At 37.6% G+C, this 19,200-nt stretch overlaps 1 protein-coding gene and 1 long non-coding RNA gene across 2 annotated transcripts in view; both read right to left on the bottom strand.

The window, feature by feature from the left end:
* arid3c (AT rich interactive domain 3C (BRIGHT-like)) overlaps positions 1–19,200 on the bottom strand; it is a 111,363-nt gene that overhangs the window by 7,920 nt on the left and 84,243 nt on the right. Inside the window, exons 4-7 of the mRNA XM_051950699.1 lie at positions 17,735–17,918; positions 8,877–9,121; positions 3,538–3,828; positions 365–454 (exon numbers count right to left, since the gene is read on the bottom strand). Of these exons, the coding sequence (XP_051806659.1) occupies positions 365–454; positions 3,538–3,828; positions 8,877–9,121; positions 17,735–17,918 (810 nt within the window). The remainder of the gene's footprint in view (positions 1–364; positions 455–3,537; positions 3,829–8,876; positions 9,122–17,734; positions 17,919–19,200) is intronic.
* Positions 11,731–13,244, bottom strand: LOC127534735 (uncharacterized). The gene is made up of 3 exons (XR_007943103.1): positions 13,040–13,244; positions 12,203–12,311; positions 11,731–12,044 (listed from the first exon to the last, which is right to left on the bottom strand). It is a non-coding gene; the product is annotated as an uncharacterized LOC127534735 (long non-coding RNA).

Raw genomic sequence — 19,200 nt, 5'->3', positions numbered from 1 at the left:
CACACACACGCACACACACGCACGCGCACGCACACACACACGCGCAGGCACGCACGCACATGCACGCACGCACGCGCACGCACGCGCACGCACGCACACACACGCACGCGCACGCACACGCACGCACACGCACGCACACGCAGACACAAGACTGGCACATAAGACAACAAGCCCCATCGACCTCAAATCCACAGGACCAATTTTGAGATATTTAACTTTTTTAACTCTATTGGACTGCCACTTCATTACAATGGATTTTATAGCAAAAACATCAAATTGCATAGAGGACTAAGCACCAGGGTGCTGCTATAACTTATTGAATTTCCTGCCTGCAATTACATCAGCAAACGGCCCCTCTATTTACCTGTGTAGACAACTCCATTTATTTCTATTGACATGTTGATGCTGCTAATGCCGTTGGTAGACAGGTTCAATGCGGTCTCTTGTCTATCATCTGTCAAGAGAGGAGGCACAGAAGGAGAGAGAGAAAAACTCAATATGAGCATTTAGAAAGGGAACAGAAGAAGCAAGAGGAGTATTGGTGATAATTCAGAGAGTGACAGGATAAGGAGAACTTTATTAAAGAGTTCTGGGGAGAAAGAACTGTCAAAAGATGTTACAGCAATTTGTACATGTCAATTACAGATGAATCCTGTCACAGTTGGGAAACTTGTTAAATAAATGATATGGTGAACAGTATAGTATATTTTCAAACTTTTTTTTAATCAGGGGAATCCTTTGCAAGAAAGTTTGTAGTGGTGGTCTGACACCAATCATGAAAAGGAGTAAACCTTTACCAAAGTAAAGAAAATGGAGCAACTCTACACACATATCAAACCATCTGTGAACACAAATTTGTCCATCCAAGTGCATCTGGGTGGAGACAAATAATAGTGTTTGGATGTAATCTTTAAATGACAGTGTTTATTTGTGAGGGCAAGAGCCAGACAGCCAGTGTGGGAATTAACCTGGGAAAGATTCTCACTCATTTTTCCATCACGTATCAAGTGCAAAGCCCACTATTATGACTAATATGAGAGAGGCAGTGATGCAGACAGAAATGATATCACACTTGAGCAGATAGGCCCCTTATTCTTCCTTTAGCCTCTATCATTAAGTCATATGTGACTTATGGCTTGTCATGAGTCGTGCTGGCTGCAGCAAAAGCCCAGCCAGACGGGTATTTTTACTCATGATAGGCTGGATTCTGCCTGCGGTCAAGAGAAATTATTTCTTCAAAACATCTATGGAGCCAAGTTTCAAATTACACATGTTATATGATGAACTATGTGCACATTAGTGGTTCAGGCGTTTTGGTGTACGATCTCAGACAGCCTCTCTGGCAGGGCCATTAGCTGTTTTTGACACAGCACCCACTGTGGTAGACACATTTAATTCACAAACAGGCAACAAACTTAACATTACATGAACACCTGATTTTAAAGTACACGCTAAAATAAACCAGAATCAGCAATGTGTTCGTCCATCTCTCATATTCATAATAATTGTTACTCAGACAAGAGACAACACAGTACTTGTTTGAGACTGTTTAGTAATGAACTAAAGCTCTGTGTGTGCTGTTTGTGAGATTCAGTCAATATAAACTTCTACGTGTGTATCTACAGTAATAAAGAAACATTTCCCAGTGCAACAGTGTATCTCATTGCAATGGATTTAATATTTTTTTTGGTGATTTTGACTATTCAACAAAACTGAGTATACCCTTGGGCAATATCACTAAAATGTTGCAATACATGCATCAATGTGTTGCATTATTAACAATAGCATTATTTTTATGTTAAGGTGTAGAGTAGTTCATGTAATGTATAATTAAAATCAAAGTAGTTTAGACAAACTATGCACAAAATACAGACCACAAAGTATATCGTCAGTGTGCTGCAACAAAAGGGATGTAACTTCCAGTTAAGGGTAACTACATGAACACATGCATAAAGAACCTGTGAACACCACAGTCACCATGCAACATGGCTCCTAACTTGTAAGTTAGGAGTATCTGTGAGACTTCGCAAACATTGGGGAGGGTATGAGAGCATCAGGAACCATCGAAAATAAGCCAAACCACAGCTGCTTATTTAGTTAATGGGTATGGTAACCATACCATCAATAACAGAAAAATTATGCCACACACAATTTATTATATACCCAAAGTTGTAACAAAAAATTGAAGGATGAGTTGGAAAACAGTGTTTCAGTGATGCTCAGACACTCTGAATGACATTGCCTAGAGTTACTTTCAGTCAAATAAGAGAACAACTGCTTGCATAACAGCACAAAATTGAAAGATGGAACTTATAACATCTTGATGAATATTGGCAGCACATTCTTATACTGTAGATGGCTCCATGAATGTTAGTTTGAAGACCTAAATACTGATTAAAAAGATGGCTCCCAGTCTCAAAAGCATGGCAGAAAAGAATTTTGTACATGACAATGATGCAAACACACTGCAGTAATCATGCAAGATTTTTTAAGCAGAAAAATTATGAAAACTCTGATCTACCCCTGACTTGAATTCAATAAACCACTTTGGATTATTTTAAAGCAGGCAAAAACCCAGGGGATGAATAGAACCATCTCTGAGGAAGAGCAAAATGTCTCACAGATTTGTATCATGAAGTTGTGAAAGACAACAACTTACAAGATTCAGAAAAGAACAGAGCATCACTAATCAAGTGCCTATTTGTTTTGTTGCTCATATTACTTATTATATTTCTACAATTTAGCTTTAATTGTACATAAGATCAAATTACTACTACTACAGGCTTTGATACACAGAGAATATGTGTTAGTAAGATCAATACAATATTATTGGTCTGGCTCTTTCTAGGAGACTGGTTACAATAATATATGTGTGTATATATATATATATATATATATATATATATATATATATATATATATATATATATATATATATATATAATAAAATACTGAATTTCCCTTTGGGGATGAATAAAGTAATTCTGATTCTGATTCTGATTCTGATATTAAATATGATATATCTTATCCGCTGTCTGTACAGGAATAAACTTGGGAGTATTTTATTGCTTATTTCAAGTGTAAGGAGTTAGAGAGGTAACACTGATGGCACTAAAGAATAGAAAAACAGTCTGAGTTTTCTGTGCAGATCTGGCTACATGAAGAGAAATCAATGAACAAAACATGTTGATGCAAACAGAATCACACCAGGCTTTCAAATCAACAGTTTGCTTCTGTGGCTACTTTCTGATAAGCATCTGATAAAGTGTCCTTTCATATTTTATTGTCAAAGCCATGTAGAGAGAAAGAACAATAGTTCACTGGAGAAGTTTCAGTTCCACAATTACACAGACATTTCACTGATTTCTAATTTACAGGAGATTGAGGTGGAATAAAATGTAAATATTTGCTAAATTAGACCTATTTCCATAAAGAATTTTGGAAATGCTAAGGTCCCAGAGAAAACAAAGTGAAAATAAACACTCCATGCTGTGTCATGTGCACTCTGTGTACTTAAATAGCTTAATAGTGTCTCACCTCTGTTGTTGAGTTTGATGCTGAGGGGTAACTGAGTGGCCATCGCCAGCAGGTTTTGCTGGAAGGTATGCTGCATGATCCTCTGCTGCTCTTCTGCCACCATCATCATTTTCTTCTCTGGTGGTTCACCACTTTCCAGTTTCTCCCTGAGCTGTTCCAGAGCTGCTGCCTGGACAGCCGCTGCTGCCTGAGCTGCTGCAGCCTGGGTGGCCACAGTTGCTGCATGATGACCACTGGGTGAAATGGGAAAGGTCAGCCGGCTGGGCAAGCAGCTGGTCATCGTGGGTTCTTCTGGAGAGAAAATATTGTTAAGATATCTGTCTCTGTGTGCGTTAACAATACAGATCTGAAGTCACTTCATGTCTAAAACCATAAACAGGTTGCTTAATAGGCTGGTCATAAATAAAGCTGATAATATAGTAAATATCATGCTCTAAATATCCTAAAAGAATGGTGCATTTTGTCATTGCTTTCATTGCATTACAAAAAAATATTAGACATGCATTATGAAAGAGATATAGATGTAAAATACAACAGGAGGTGTACTAGTTGAGTTGATGTGATTATTTTAAAGCAACTAAAATCGGGAAGCTTTCTGCTAAAGGCTTACATTGTTCTTCTACAATGAAGCCATTGACTGTATCATTTAAATGGATGTTGTCATATGAGGCTAACAGTTCTTGCTGATATCCGATTTTTAACGAAATGCCAATAACACTTTGTTGCAGGCATTCAGGATTAAATCTTCCATCAAAGTATGAAATTTGATATCGCAATAAAGAGATGTCAGAAAACTATCTGGAAAATCATTTCAGAAACATTGACAACGACACACTACACATTAGAATTTCTGAGTAGATGAAGATAATGAAACAAAATTTAAAAAAATCATAAAATACAATTACAAAAGACAAAACTAAATAAAATTCATAAAGTAATAGGAAGAATAATAATATAGCACAGTAATACATGAAATTAGAGTGTCAGATTCTATTTGAATCAATTGCCAACGAAAAGACATGGATCTTAAGCCGCAATTTAAACATTTCTAAGCAGTTTTAACATGAAAAGATGTTCCAGAGAGTTGGAGCAGCTACTAGAGGCTTGATCATCTCAGAATCTCAGAACAGTGCTCTATCTGCGGTATGAAAATGCAAGATTTCTAAGTAGGGTGACACCAGCTCATTTAAATTTCAAAAAACAAACAATAAAATCTTAAAATCAATCCTGGTCCGGACATGAAGCAAGAGTAGAGAGACCAGCACTTAGGTTATGTGATCTCATTTTCTTTTTGCTGTTAAGAGTAGAGCAGCTGAATTTTGAATTATTGCTCTGTGCCCGCAGCCAAATAATTACTGTAGACTATCTGTGTGGCACTTTTTTTATATCCACTGAGAGAAAGATAGGGCTTTACCTGTGCTCACAGTCCAAACTGAAAAAAGCTGGTTTTGACCACCGAGTTGATCTACCTATCAAATGCGAACGAGCTTTGAACAATTATATAAAGCTAAAGGGCTATGAGTGCTGTCAGCATCGTCCAGGAGGTTTGGCCAACAGTTTTAAAGCGCTGGATACTTATTGTGATTTGGCTTTAGTCGAGTCACAGTGCACAGCACAGCTTGTGTGTACATTTGAGGAAAGATTTCTTTGATACTACATACGAGGCAACGTTTGTACTTGCCCTTTAGACGGCAACAATGGCACACATGGGAGCTGATCACATGACAATGCACTCTAATCTATCCGTGTAAAATTTTCCATTTGCCAATTAAAATCAAGGATGTTACTTAATATTTGACCTTGTAGGTTAACTACTACAACAACAACACTAAAATAGCTGTGTATTTTTACACACGTCTGATGTCTCCATGACACGCACAGAGACCAACCAGGTGATTTCATTTTTATTTTTATGACTACCTGTACTCAGAAGGCTCCCAGCCCCTTTTTTAGAGTATCAGTGTGTCCCGGAAAATGAGGAAGTCTTGCAAGATGTTTCCTCTTTGGTGGGAATCACCACAGTGCCCACAAGTTACTTCAGCATGAATGGATGGAAATGAGGCAGCAGTTGTGAAATCAAGTTCTGACATGCAAACACAGTGACTTCTGCTTTTGTGCTAATCATACCACAATTTCTCAGATAGATGTGGTGATCTGTGTACTACATCATGTGCCATCTTCACAAAGTATTCTCAAAGGAGGAAATAAACCATCCTTAAGAGTGACAGGAACAGAATTTGTCTATTTATGATCTAGCCAGTTAATAACCTTATGACCAAAGGAACACTTGTAATGCTAATTTCACAAACAATGTTTCAGCCATGTTGATCATAAATTTATCTTAATATATACCAGAAGCTTTGAGATAAATGCCAGTACTGTAGCAATACTGCAAAGGCCCTGGAATTCCTGAGCTGATCAAAACTCAGATAAGCTGTCCCTCTCCAGCACTGACCAACACCCATCTCTATAGGAAGATTGAGACATTTGTATTTCTGTAAGTTTTCATTCACAGAAGGATGGAGCTCCTGTGAACACTTAAACCCCTGGAATAACTTCTTCTTTTTAAAAGACAATGACTTCAATTATATGCTATGGATGTTTGTTTAATGAACTTTCATGCTAAAATCCCTTTTTAGCTTTAGGAGACCCTCAGCCGGAGACGTCTCAGCATTCCACAGATCAGATAACAAGTCGTAAAACTTTATGGCAGAAGGCTGGAACAGAGAGAGACACTCTCTTTAACTGAAGGAACTAATTACTTCAAAGTTCATATTTCTGAGATTTATTTTGTTCTTTCCTGATTACCAAAGTTATAGTGAGATTATGTTGTACATCATATCCAAAAATGACATTTATATCTTTGACAGAAGCCTAGATATCGAAATGCCTGGTTAATTGACCTCTCCCACAGGATTTTGGAGTGAATTCCCTTATTAATCTCTGAATTTCCTCTCCATTTAGGTTGAATGATGACCATTGTATTTACCTGTTACCAAATCTCTGACTTGTTGTTATATTTTCACTGTGATATATATTTTTAATGTCATAAACATAAACATGAAATGAATGAAATGATTCACATAATATGAACATATGTACCAATCTACACGTTTCTCTTTCACACAACTGAAATATGGTGGAGAGATAGACAGATCGCGTTTTAATCGTTTAATATCCCAATGTTTTAATTCCTTCTGGAGTAGTTTTCCATCTCTCCCCTTTGAGACAAAGGAAGGGGGTCATGTTACCACCCAGAGATTCACGCCGAAGCTTCCCTCCGCCTTGGGGTCCTCCCATGGCCCCTTTGGCCTGATATAAGCCTAAGCAGCCCCATCTCACTCTCTCTTCCCCTCTCTTACTCTCTTCACTACCTGAGGAATCCATGACAGAGATTCCCATTATTTTCTTACCTAAAGCGTGTCTTTTTCTATCTTTGAAATTCCCTCACCATCTAAGTTAACTATTTATCTCTTAATATTTTTGTAACTTAAGGAGACATTTTGCTCAACGTTAAGCCGAATTTTATTCGTTTAATCTGGAGAACCGATTCAGAACCAGCATTTATTTTTCTTAATTTTGACTGTTTTTATCAACACCCGTTTTTCTTGGCTAAAGCCTGAGAACCATCATTTTTAAGCCAAGCAACACTCAGCTGAGAACTCCGGAGACCTGCTGGATCAGGTCCATTTGCACAGAATCGATCAACCCGCGGCAGGACATCCAAGCGTGGCCATAACGACGACACACCGCTCCGAACCTGCAAGTCCAGACCGTGTACTGCTTCTCTGAAGGCCCGCAAGTCCCAGCCCCATGACGGTTCACTTCAATAACTCCAGCTGAGTGTGCTCTGATTCCATTCTATGGGTGATGTACTAACCGCTTGGTCAATTAATTCATTTAATCAATTTATTCTTTTACAAATCATTAGAATTCTTAATCCAAATTACCGGTTACCTCGTCAGGTTAGCTCTGGCTAATCCTCACCATATTTCCTTCTCTCTCACACATACTTCCACATCTCTCACACACGCACACACCACACACACACTCCCACATTCCACACATGCGCGCACACACACCTGTAATCCTGCACGCACACACACACACCATATCTACATTGTATATAGTTCACTTGTCATTATTTTCATAGAATAGTTAATAAATACCTAATTTTAGATCAAACTACAGTCTTAAGTGTTTCTTTGTGTAGAATGTGGTCAATTTAACTGAGGATTCAAGACTTTTTGAAATGAGATTGATCAAAATTTTTATGAATATTAATTTTTTTATTAAAATTTATTATTTTCCCTAGGAATCTAGGGTGGTGCCCCAATTATTGATAACGAGAGCTATAAATCATAACGTAGTACCCCTACAGTACTAAAAAACGACAAATAACCATATGATACAGCTAGTGTAACACACATCTGTACAGCATTATTTTATTCATACACTAACAAAACTATGTCATACTCACCAGATTGCAGCTTTAATAATACATTATTAAATAATACATTTGACAAATCTACTGTTTTTACTAGTTATTTCTAATTGCTTCCATTTGCAGCATTTGGGCCTTTCATTAAAACCATGCCTTGAGATGCTTGACATTAAAACATGTCAGGAAACTGAGACATTTTATCAGCTGAAAATCTTCATAGTAAGTATTCAATGTCATGGAGCACAGAATGTGAAAACTAATGTCTAAATAAATGAAAAGAGAACATGTATTTGTGTTAAAGAGAGAACCTGAGCGGCGAGTATGACATGACGTGATGACGGAATTAATGCTCTGAATTTACCTAAAGAGCAGACAGACAGGAATTATGCTTTTGCATTAACAGCAAATTACAATAGGAGAAGATGAAAAACCGGGAAATGTTTTATCAAAATATAATGAAGTACTCTTAAGATACACTTACAAAAACAAAGGACATAGAAATGTCTCAAAAAGACCTGTTTCAAACAAAGACTACTTCGCTCAACAGCTGGGTTAAATGATAGACAGTATCCATTTCCAAATATTATGTCTTACGTCTGTTGTTCAATTAAATTCAATTCAGTTTTATTTATGTAGCGCCAATTATAGTCAAATTGTCTCAAGACGCTTTACAGAACTCATATACTTGAACCCCAGAACAAGCCCTAAGGTGACAGTGGCAAGAAGAACACCTTTTTAACAGGGAAAAAAAACCTTGAGCAGAACCCGGCTCTTTACTTGGGGGGACCCATCTGCCTGCTGGCTGGGCAGGTTGGGAGGGTCAGAAGAGGAAGAGAGGTAGAAGAAGAGGTGGAGAGGGGTAGAGAGGGGGAGAGGAGGTGTTGTCATGTCTTACCTTTTTTGATCACAGGCACCTGAGAGATATGGCCACTGTTGTGAGTGGGCATAGGTAGGTGGGACATCTGTATCTTTGGTGAAGACAGGAGTGTGGGGGTGCCCACAGGAGAGTAGTTGAAGATGGCAGAGCCGTAGCTCTGCCTACGGCCTTCCCGTCGGTTGCTGTCGATAGCTGCCTGAAGCTCTCCAGGGGAGCTCAGTCCCCGCTTTTCACATTCATATGGGTAGAGGTACTTCATATATCTGCAGGGCAGATGAAGAATTTTGTAAAGATTTACTGAGCTATTTTGTCACTTTGTACCTTTGTCACATGTTGTCAATCAAACATCAATCTAAGAGTCGTACAATGAAACCATGCGGCCATTTAAACTAGCTGCATACTTTACTCGTACAACATTTTGTGTGTTTTCCCGAATAAATGAATGGGTTTCACGAGCAGCTCATTACTTGGTTGCAAGTACTGAAGAAAATTCACAAATATAGAAAATAATCTCAAAAAGCTTGTTTGTCCGCAGGGGATAATGCACAGGGCTTTTTGGCAGTGTGATAAATCCATGCCATGTCTCCCCTCAACCGCAAACAATGGTAGAACCACAGATGCTGTATGTGTCAACAACAGAACATAAAGTTACGTAAAGCTGGAGAGATTAATTTTGACCTTGTAACTAAAATGCAATGTTCTGTATGGGACAACAGAACTTAATTGACAATACATATATATGTGTATATATATATATATATATATATATATATATAAACAGTAAGTACACAGAAGTGTACCGGACACTGCTCTGCCCAGGTTTGACAAAGGCTTGAATAACTTTATTGTCACAGTCCATGAGTCGCTTAATGAACTTAAAATTAAATTTCTAATAACAGCATTCAGTGTTCTGACATTATTTTGCACAAACAACTGGCTCGCACTGGTCCACCGAGGGACCTTCATTAAAAGCCTAAAGGCATCATTGTATGCCACATGCAACTTTTTAAATTTGGCTTTTGTGTAGCCACACCACAAATGGGCAGTATAAAGTGGTGTGCAAAAGGCTTTAAACAAAGCAACTTTAACATTACGTGTACACGATCCAAATTTTCTAAGGAGTATATTAGCTTGTGCATACAATTTACAATACTGCCTTTGAATATCATCATCATCAGACAGGTCATTCCTGATGATATGACCAAGGTATTTTACCTTTTCCACCACAGAAAGCTCCTCTCCCGCCAGATAGAACGCAGGAAAAACTGCTTTACTCTGCTCTTGAGCCCTCACAACCATCACCACACTCTTTTTAGAATTAAACTTTATGTCATACTGCTCACCATACTCTGAGCAGACCTTGAGAAGTTGCTGCAGGCCAGTAGAATAGGGGGACATGACCAAGTCATCTGCATAGAGTAGGTGGTTCAAAAGTCTCTCCCCCACCATGCAACCAGTTTTACAGTTATTTAACCTCACAGAGAGATCATCCATGCAGAGGTTAAAAAGCATAGGGGACAAGATCCCATATATATATATATATGGCATGCCGTTTAGGAAATTATATATATAATGAAAGTCGATATATATATAATGAAACTTGATATATATATAATGAAACTTGATATATATATATAATGAAAGTCGATATATATATAATGAAAGTCGATATATATATAATGAAACTTGATATATATATAATGAAAGTCGATATATATATAATGAAAGTCGATATATATATAATGAAAGTCGATATATATATAATGAAAGTCGATATATATATAATGAAACTTGATATATATATAATGAAAGTCGATATATATATATAATGAAACTTGATATATATATAATGAAACTTGATATATATATATATATAATGAAAGTCGATATATATATAATGAAACTTGATATATATATAATGAAAGTCGATATATATATATATATAATGAAAGTTGAGATATATATATGGAGTGAAAGTCGGAATATAGAATGTTCAGATTTTCATTCCATCTATTCAAAGTTTCATTCCATATATTCAGACTTTTTCCTACTGAGCCCTGGAAGGACATGGCAAACAAAAACAGGAACCTTATTGGACATTTGCTCTTCAGATGAGCTCTTCTGTGATTATCTATCTGTCTTCATGGTTGTCACAGGGAACTGCGACTACGTTTGAGAAAACAGGTAATTTTTAGAGATGTTTTGATTCTGAACACTGAACGTGTTAGCATTAGCTTAGCTACTTAGCTTCAACTACATTTGCATCCCTACATAGCTTAAAGGTTAAACACATGCACCATATGTTGATGATAATGATAATATCTATGTTTATCTTTATAGCTGGTCTTAAGGCTAATTACGAGGCAGAGGTCAGCTGCTGCCTGGACACATCCATGATCACGCCACTGGTGGGACACAATTGTACTGGATTTCAGTTGAAGGCTGCTGTTCTGTCCAAACTGAGACATTTTTATTGTGACATACCCTCCACTGTTGTTAGCTTTTGATTCAATAATTTTTTTTGAGATGAGGAAATCACTATTGCATGTTTCTAGTTAAATACCCTACTTTTATGATATATCACTACAGCATGCACTTTTTATATTTTCCATCAATTTCACCCAAAAGTTGAATAACTATTTGTGAGCAGTGTATGTAGACACATAATAGAAGCACATTTCAATAATATGTCTGCTGCAGTAGTGCAGTTTATCTACCTAGATTGGTGTAACAGTAAAAAAAACAACAATATATGCTACTGATGTTTCTGACTAAAATCTGCTTGAAAAGCACAACTGCTTATCTGTCAAAATGTGTGTAACAAAAGTGTGCACTGAACACTGAATAAAGTCTCTGTAGATTGTAGACAAAATTTGCATCTCTCATCACAAATTTCTGTTTATTCACCCAAAGTGCATGGGTAAAATACAAAACAGGTGAAGTACTAAAAAAGATTTATTTTCTAGAAAAGCCAATAGTCAACAATGCAGTTTAATTCTGGGACAGTTGCTCCAGCACCGACGCCATGGGTCCCATCAGTGCAACCAAGGTTTTCATTCATCTTCTGGATGTTCTGGAGAATGGCAGAGGTCACGTCTTGGTGTCTTCCGATCTGTTCCAAGAACCGTTCCTCTGACCTCTCCAGATACTGCAGAGGATCCACAGCAGCTTCCTGGTTCCCTTTTCCTGCATAAAAGCACCAAAAAGTACTAGTTGTCAGTAATTATTTTCTATTTCATAAACACAGTTAACTTAAAGTAAATGTTCTATTTTGTGATTTTAGGATGGGTCAAAAGATAACATACTGATCATGTTGATGTCTGCATAGTCTAAACAGATCTTACTTGATTTGGTCTGTAGAGAGGAGGACAGCGTGGAGGAGCTGCAGGACGGAACCAGTAAGCTGCGGACTAGTGCTCCTGGTAACTGGACCTCATCATCCAAGGCCGACAACTAAATAAAATGAATAAGACATGCTGTTGATAGCATCTGTAATACAAATGATTTTATCCATTAACTGATTTATTGCTTTGTCCATACAATGTTATAAAGTGTTACAAATAATACCTGTAATAATTTCCAACAGTGATAAATGCCTTGTTTTATTTTACAACAAAAAACACCAAAAGCATCTGTGTATAAGAAATCAGTGCATTGGATTTCCACATCTGCAAAGCTAGAAAATCACACATCAGAATTTTACCTTGAAATTATGAAAATAGCTGCAGATTACCAGTACTCTTTACTTCATTGTGTTAACTTGATCATTTGAATCAGTTTTTTAGACTTGTATTACTGATACGAAACATAATCAACACATAAATTAAAATGTGTTCGCAAAGAGTTCACTGGTTCTTCAAGGAAAATTTCAATGATAACCATATAGTTCAGTAATATGAATAATGGGTCATTGTGTAACAGTGTGGGAGGTTCTGAATACAGGTCTTGGACTGAAATATTGCTGCTGCTTTCCTCCGGTTTTATAAGGAGTTGTTTCATAGCTTGTTAGCTTACCAGCGGCTAACTGGCTGGCAAACAATAGTTCAACGCCAACCTCTAATCAGTGATCCGGTGTCCGGACCGCGTTAGCTGGCGGAACGTTCATAATACTGATGTGGGACTGTTGTAGCTAGCGTATTCATAGTAGGATAACAGCAGGATGTTGGAGAAATAAAACTTACCATTATCAGGATCGCTGGTCTGCATGGCAGACTCTTAGCGCATTGCACTGCTTGAATGTCTGTGTATTTCAGGCCGATTTCAAAACAAAACTCAATAAAATTCTCGTCCGGGTGAGTGTCCTTCATTGTCGCTTCGCCATACGGACATGTCCCTTCCGGGGCTCGGTAGGAAAAAAAGATTTGATATATATATAATGAAAGTTGATATATATATAATGAAAGTCGATATATATATATAATGAAAGTTGATATATATATAATGAAAGTCGATATATATATATAATGAAAGTTGATATATATATAATGAAAGTTGATATATATATATATATATATATAATGAAAGTTGATATATATATATATATATCAACTTTCATTATATATATATCAAGTTTCATTATATATATATCGACTTTCATTATATATATATCAAGTTTCATTATATATATATCGACTTTCATTATATATATATCAACTTTCATTATATATATATCAACTTTCATTATATATATATATCGACTTTCATTATATATATAATTTCCTAAACGGCATGCCATATATATATATATATATATATATATATATATATATGATCGGGCCCTCACACCTTTGTACATGTGGGGACAGTTGAGGGATTTTGTTTTGAGCATTTAGATGTCTTCGGGTCTGAACTGTGTGAGATGCTTCACAAATGAGTCACATAGCATGTACCGTGTCCAATATGTGTCACTAGAGAATACCAACTAATTATTTGTCATGTTAGTGTATCATGTATAAAACATGCACATCAGATGATGTTTGTCACACTAGGCTTACATTCTGTGTCCAACAGGTGGTGCTATCACTACAACCCAGTCTTAACATGTCCATATTTTCAGGTGCAGGATTATTAAACATGACAAATTTGGTGTAAATTAAGCAATGCGCATTGTATTTATTTATTTATTTGGATGGGACAGAGCATACGAATGAACATACAATCTCAAAGTAGTTTGCACAAGGTTGCAGCAAATACAATGGACTTAGCACAAGGCTAATTTCCATCTGTTGTTGTTGGAGTTCCATCTTCTTGTTTCAATGAAATCAAAATGGAACATAAAAATTTGCCACACCTCTACGGCAAGACTGTTCAATGTGAACTCACAATTTTCACAATAAAGCATCTTCAAGGTCAATTTTGTGACCGTGCTAGAGGTTGATACAGCCAATACACTAACACAGCCCTGTATAAAACATGTAATTTCCTTTTGCAGACATTATAGAAGGCACTGTGATTTTCAAAAATATTACCATGTAGATGTCGTGAGATAGGACACTTAGCAAACATTTAACATTTAGGGCACACTGGACAATGTACACTTGAGCTACAACAGCTTACTTTTCTCGAGATACACTATGGAATCATGTGCCCGTCATTCAACAGAAATTTGAAAGCTTTGCAGTTTGTCATTGTGAAAGTCTTTAGATTCGACTGTCCAAATATTCTGTCAATCTACTTAATTCTCTAGAAGGGGTTTGTCACAGTGCAATGCCTATAAATGGTTAGCCTAGCCACGCTAGACCCAGCTCTTACGATGCAAGGGTCTAGTTACCCTCGGCAGGGAGGGAGGCGGGCTAAAAGGTTGTCTTTCAAATCACTCTGCAGCAATTGGGCAGGTATACAACCAATCAGCACAACGAATAGGCTGACGTAGTTCCTAGAGCGCCGGAAATCAGAGGATGCGGGAGTTTGGTGAAGACTTATTTATACAGTCAATGGGTGAAGCTCAAGTATATTAAAGACATGTTAACAGAAAGATTATTCAGAGTCGGTGCTAATGGAGCTCAACGACTGTTGTCGTTTTTGTTGTTGACCCTGGCAGAGAATTAAATTCGTTGCCGTGGGTTGTCTAGCGCGGCTAGGCTAGTTGTTTCCGGTTGTTTCTGTCAGAATCGTCGCGCCTCTGTCGTCACTTAGTTACGCCCGCCTTCTGACTCTACACTTCATGGTGATTTGTGGGCCAGTTTTAGGAGCATCCAGCCTCGAGGCTTACCGAGGATAACTAGACCCTTGTTGCCTGGAAAATCCAGACTGACTTTATTTATGTATTAATATAAATACAAATAAAGGCAGTCTGGCATTGCGATGATACGAGATGATTTCAAAAAGGAGGGGCTAACGAATGCAGCTTGAACGAGAAAGAACCAATCAGCGTAACATGGATGTGACGCACAAACAAATCGACCTTGCAGTCCATGTAGTCCAAACAACAATGGCATGCAGCCGAGAAAGCGTCGCAGTGAATGATTACTGCCGTTTTTGTCACAAAAATCTGCGAATACATGGGGTACTTTCAAGCACAACACTTATTTTTGAAAAGGCTACGTAACAAAAGACTCCTTCCGAACGATTAGCGGTGTTAGTAATAACTTTAAATCGGAGCCAAACCAAGTCGGTGTGTATGTGTAAAAGTTGCTTAAATTTACTCACACGTTTGGAACGGGATTTTCCTAATGGCAAGAAGCCGAAAGTAACGAGCCATCCACTGCCTCCTCATCTTCGGAAACGTCAAGTGAAAAGAGGCAACGACTAACGCCATCCAAAACGCCAAGAGACCACAAAAAGATTCGCTTTGGCCCCCTCCTCACTCTCTCTCTCTCCTTCTTGTTTTACGGCGGTGGGCCCCCTCCTCCTCCTCCGGGATCATCTTTATGGGTAATCCAGGCGCTGAAGATGACGCAGCATTAACTCCCGCCTCCCGTGCTATGATTGGTCGTACCAAACTGTACCGGGAGGGAAACGCGATTCAATTCGCACAATGCCAAACTGACTCTCCTGTATCTCCTAACATGGAGATAGGAGATTACATGGAGATTCAGTTTGGATTTTCCAAGCTAAGACCCTTGCATCGTCAGAGCTGGGTCTAGCGCGGCTAGGCTAATAAATGGTGGAAACTCCACCAAAATTGCACAGTAACTTCAAAATAGATGACTTTCTGCTGGGTTTAAGATGACTAAAGGAGTTTTTGTTTTTGCAAGTCTTGGGATGTTACATGCAACTATACATGTCAGTTTGACATAGCATGTCTAGTGTTGCCATAGTTAGTTCATCCTACAGTTTAGTGAAAAGTGGTTTTGAAGCTCAGTGTAGTGCCTCTAACTGACATCGTGGCAGTGCCTGACTGCCAAACACCCAGCTAACCCAAAGATAAGCAAAGAGGTGGAGCTTGATTAGAGGTGAGGTTGGACCACGCAAATGCCAAGATGATTAAATGTCCTGTGAAGGCAGCCACCTCTCACTGAAAGATACAAGTTCTTACAGGACTACTTTAGACCTTAATATATTTTTAAATGACATATGCAAAATTTGACACCCTTATACAATGGAAATCAGCTGTAAAGAACCAAACTTTTCGTACCAGGCTTTTTTTCCTGTTGCAACACTGGAAATTTAAAATGGTGGTCTATGGTAACTAATTCATTTTTTGAGCTTCAAGTAGCCATTGGTGTAATTGCATTTTCTGTACTTCCGCTTTTACTTAATTCGTCAACCCAGGGGTTTGCCGCTCGCTTTCAACTTTGAGTAGAATGAGTCTTACAAAGGTGTATCGTGTTTGATTCGAGAATGTTGAGTTCCTACTGACTGTAGGAACATGTAAAAAAATAAAACAAAAAAAGTTTAATTTAATCATTGGATGTCCAAATTTCCTAAGAGTGGTAGAATATTGTTTTTTAGTTTTTCAGTTTTTTACTTTTTAGGCATGTTTTACATCTCTCCTACAGTGGATAATAGATTTACAAGTAAATCAGTAGTGAGCCAGCCACTATTGATATTCCAGCTTTACTGCACCAAAGTCTGTGGGGAGGATGCTAATAAATATGATAAAACCTGATGACCATGATAAAAGGCTGGAGGTTCACTCCCAGCTTTCTTACATCAGTGTGCCAAATGTTGAAGCTGCTGCAGCTGCAAAAGCTTTTAGGTAACACGCTGCAATTTTTTTTCAAAATTGCACATTGCAGCGTGTTACCTTTTTTCACAGTTCTATTTCTAAAATGTTCAGTTATTTATGAGTAATACATTTTTATATTCTTTTATTTTACATTCTGCACAAGACAATTAAAAAAAATTATTTTACCCATTTAAGTAAGGTACATTTTCTTTAAGACTACTTTCATGCCCTTGGTTGTTGCTTACTTTTTGACCAGCAGCTTGAGAACATGCTACTGTAGCCACACCAGTGAATTACATATGTATTTAACCGAGCATAGATAAATGTTATGTCCATTTGTTTTAATATATGGTATCTTTAAAACAATTGCAGATTATTACTGTGTGTAACTACAGGTAAATGGCTTCTGCGACCAATATAGAGACCAGATTCATAAAAGTCCTGTATAAATTGAAATGCATGTTCAAGCAAAAACAGCACCTTCATCCTTTGTAATTATCTTGTTTGAAGTAACAGCTTATCCAGTGGTTAAAACAAATTTCCCTCCTTTTCACATATGCAGTTGTTATGAATAAATAAACCTTTCACATGCATTTAAAGAAAATACAGTAACAGACACATGATCTAAAATTCACTGGCTACAAAATAAACAAAGCATCTCATTTATCCAGGGCACACACATAACACTTTGTTGACTTGATGTCAGTAGAGCAGTGTGTGTCCAGATTATCAGTCATCTGGGGTTATCATCTTTGCTCGTACTCACTGTGTTCGGAGAGTGAAAGCTGCACTGGTAATAGAGGTAGGGAGGTTAAGGCCTTTGGTGATCTCACGCCATATTTTTTTATTGATGACTTCCACTAAGCCGCCTTTTTCTGTGACAAGCTTGTAGAGCATGTAGAGATCCAACACCTGCTTGGCCATGATAGGAATCCGATTCACTGGAGTCCCTGCAGAAAGCAAACACAATATCTACAATCAATTCCATTAACTTTCCTCCCATCAATAGGCTTCTCCACCTTCTTATAAGGCCAATTTATCTCAAGCCAGTCAAAAGTCTGACAGCTTTGTTAAGAACAAGAAATATAACTTTCAAGGAAAGTTTATTTTTTTTCTAATTTGTACATCCACTGGAACTACTTGAGAAGTATTATTTATATGACAAAATCAAATAACCTTTATGTTATATAACGCAGTGACAAAACACCTTTCTCCTAATAATAAAATAATACAAAATGTACATGTCGGGCACAACTTGAAAGATGAAGTAATTAAGATGTGGGAAAACAGCAAAAACGCAGATGAATTAGTGTTGTCTTGTTAAAAACTTTACAAATGCAATTTGTAGAAAATAGTAGTCATCTATTAATGACCTGTCAACCTGCCCCCTTATTAGCAAAATAAAGGGGCTCCAATAATAATTTCTATTTGCTATTTAATGTTAGGCATTAAGAGAGAACGACTAGCTCTTTGTGAAGACTCCAAAGTGGTTGACCCTGAGATAATTAACCTGCATTTTGCTGACAGAGTTCCATTGTGCTCATCGGATTTACCATAATAGTGATCAATAGCTGCAGAAATATAGTGCAAACAACAGCAGTGGGGCCTATACAGTGGGGGTAGGGGGAAACTCTGAAGTATCGTCTAAGGTGGTAAAGCCACATCAATTAAGGCCAGTAATTACGGCTTCATTTTGCGGTGATGGCATGTGAACGAATGAGACACTATTAAACAAAAGATTGATGTTCCTCTCTGCTCTAAAGACAATACCAGCAGCAAGTCTGACGCTGCAGTGCCTCAGCATTGCTCTTTTGAAAAGAAAGTGCAGGACAGGCTTGATTTAAACAACAAATGATAGCAGTATATTTCAAAGGAAGACAATGCTTAGCACGACATGACAGGAATCTTTTGAGAAAGTTTTACTTTTTATATGAAAATAACTGCCGTCTTTGCACTCAAGTACATGTTGATTGGACTCACTTCGGTCAGTTTTCACACTGAAGAAAGTAAATGTGAAACCGAGACAAAAAGTATAAAGAAACTGACCTCATGGGCTGTGCAGCACTGGTGGATGATGCACCATCCTTCTTTCCCATCAACTCAAAGAAACCCTATACAAAGAAATTCTGCAGTGATGCTGTTGAAAGCTTCTGGGTAAGAATAACCATTGCCTAGTATGACATCGGCACTGATCAGGACCACAAAGCAGTGCAGACAGTAGTATGATCACCT

This window comes from Acanthochromis polyacanthus, chromosome 7, assembly GCF_021347895.1.
Source record: "Acanthochromis polyacanthus isolate Apoly-LR-REF ecotype Palm Island chromosome 7, KAUST_Apoly_ChrSc, whole genome shotgun sequence".
Classification (NCBI taxonomy): domain Eukaryota; kingdom Metazoa; phylum Chordata; class Actinopteri; family Pomacentridae; genus Acanthochromis; species Acanthochromis polyacanthus.
Note: the sequence above shows the minus strand (reverse complement) of the source record. Positions and strands in the feature narration are given on the sequence as shown.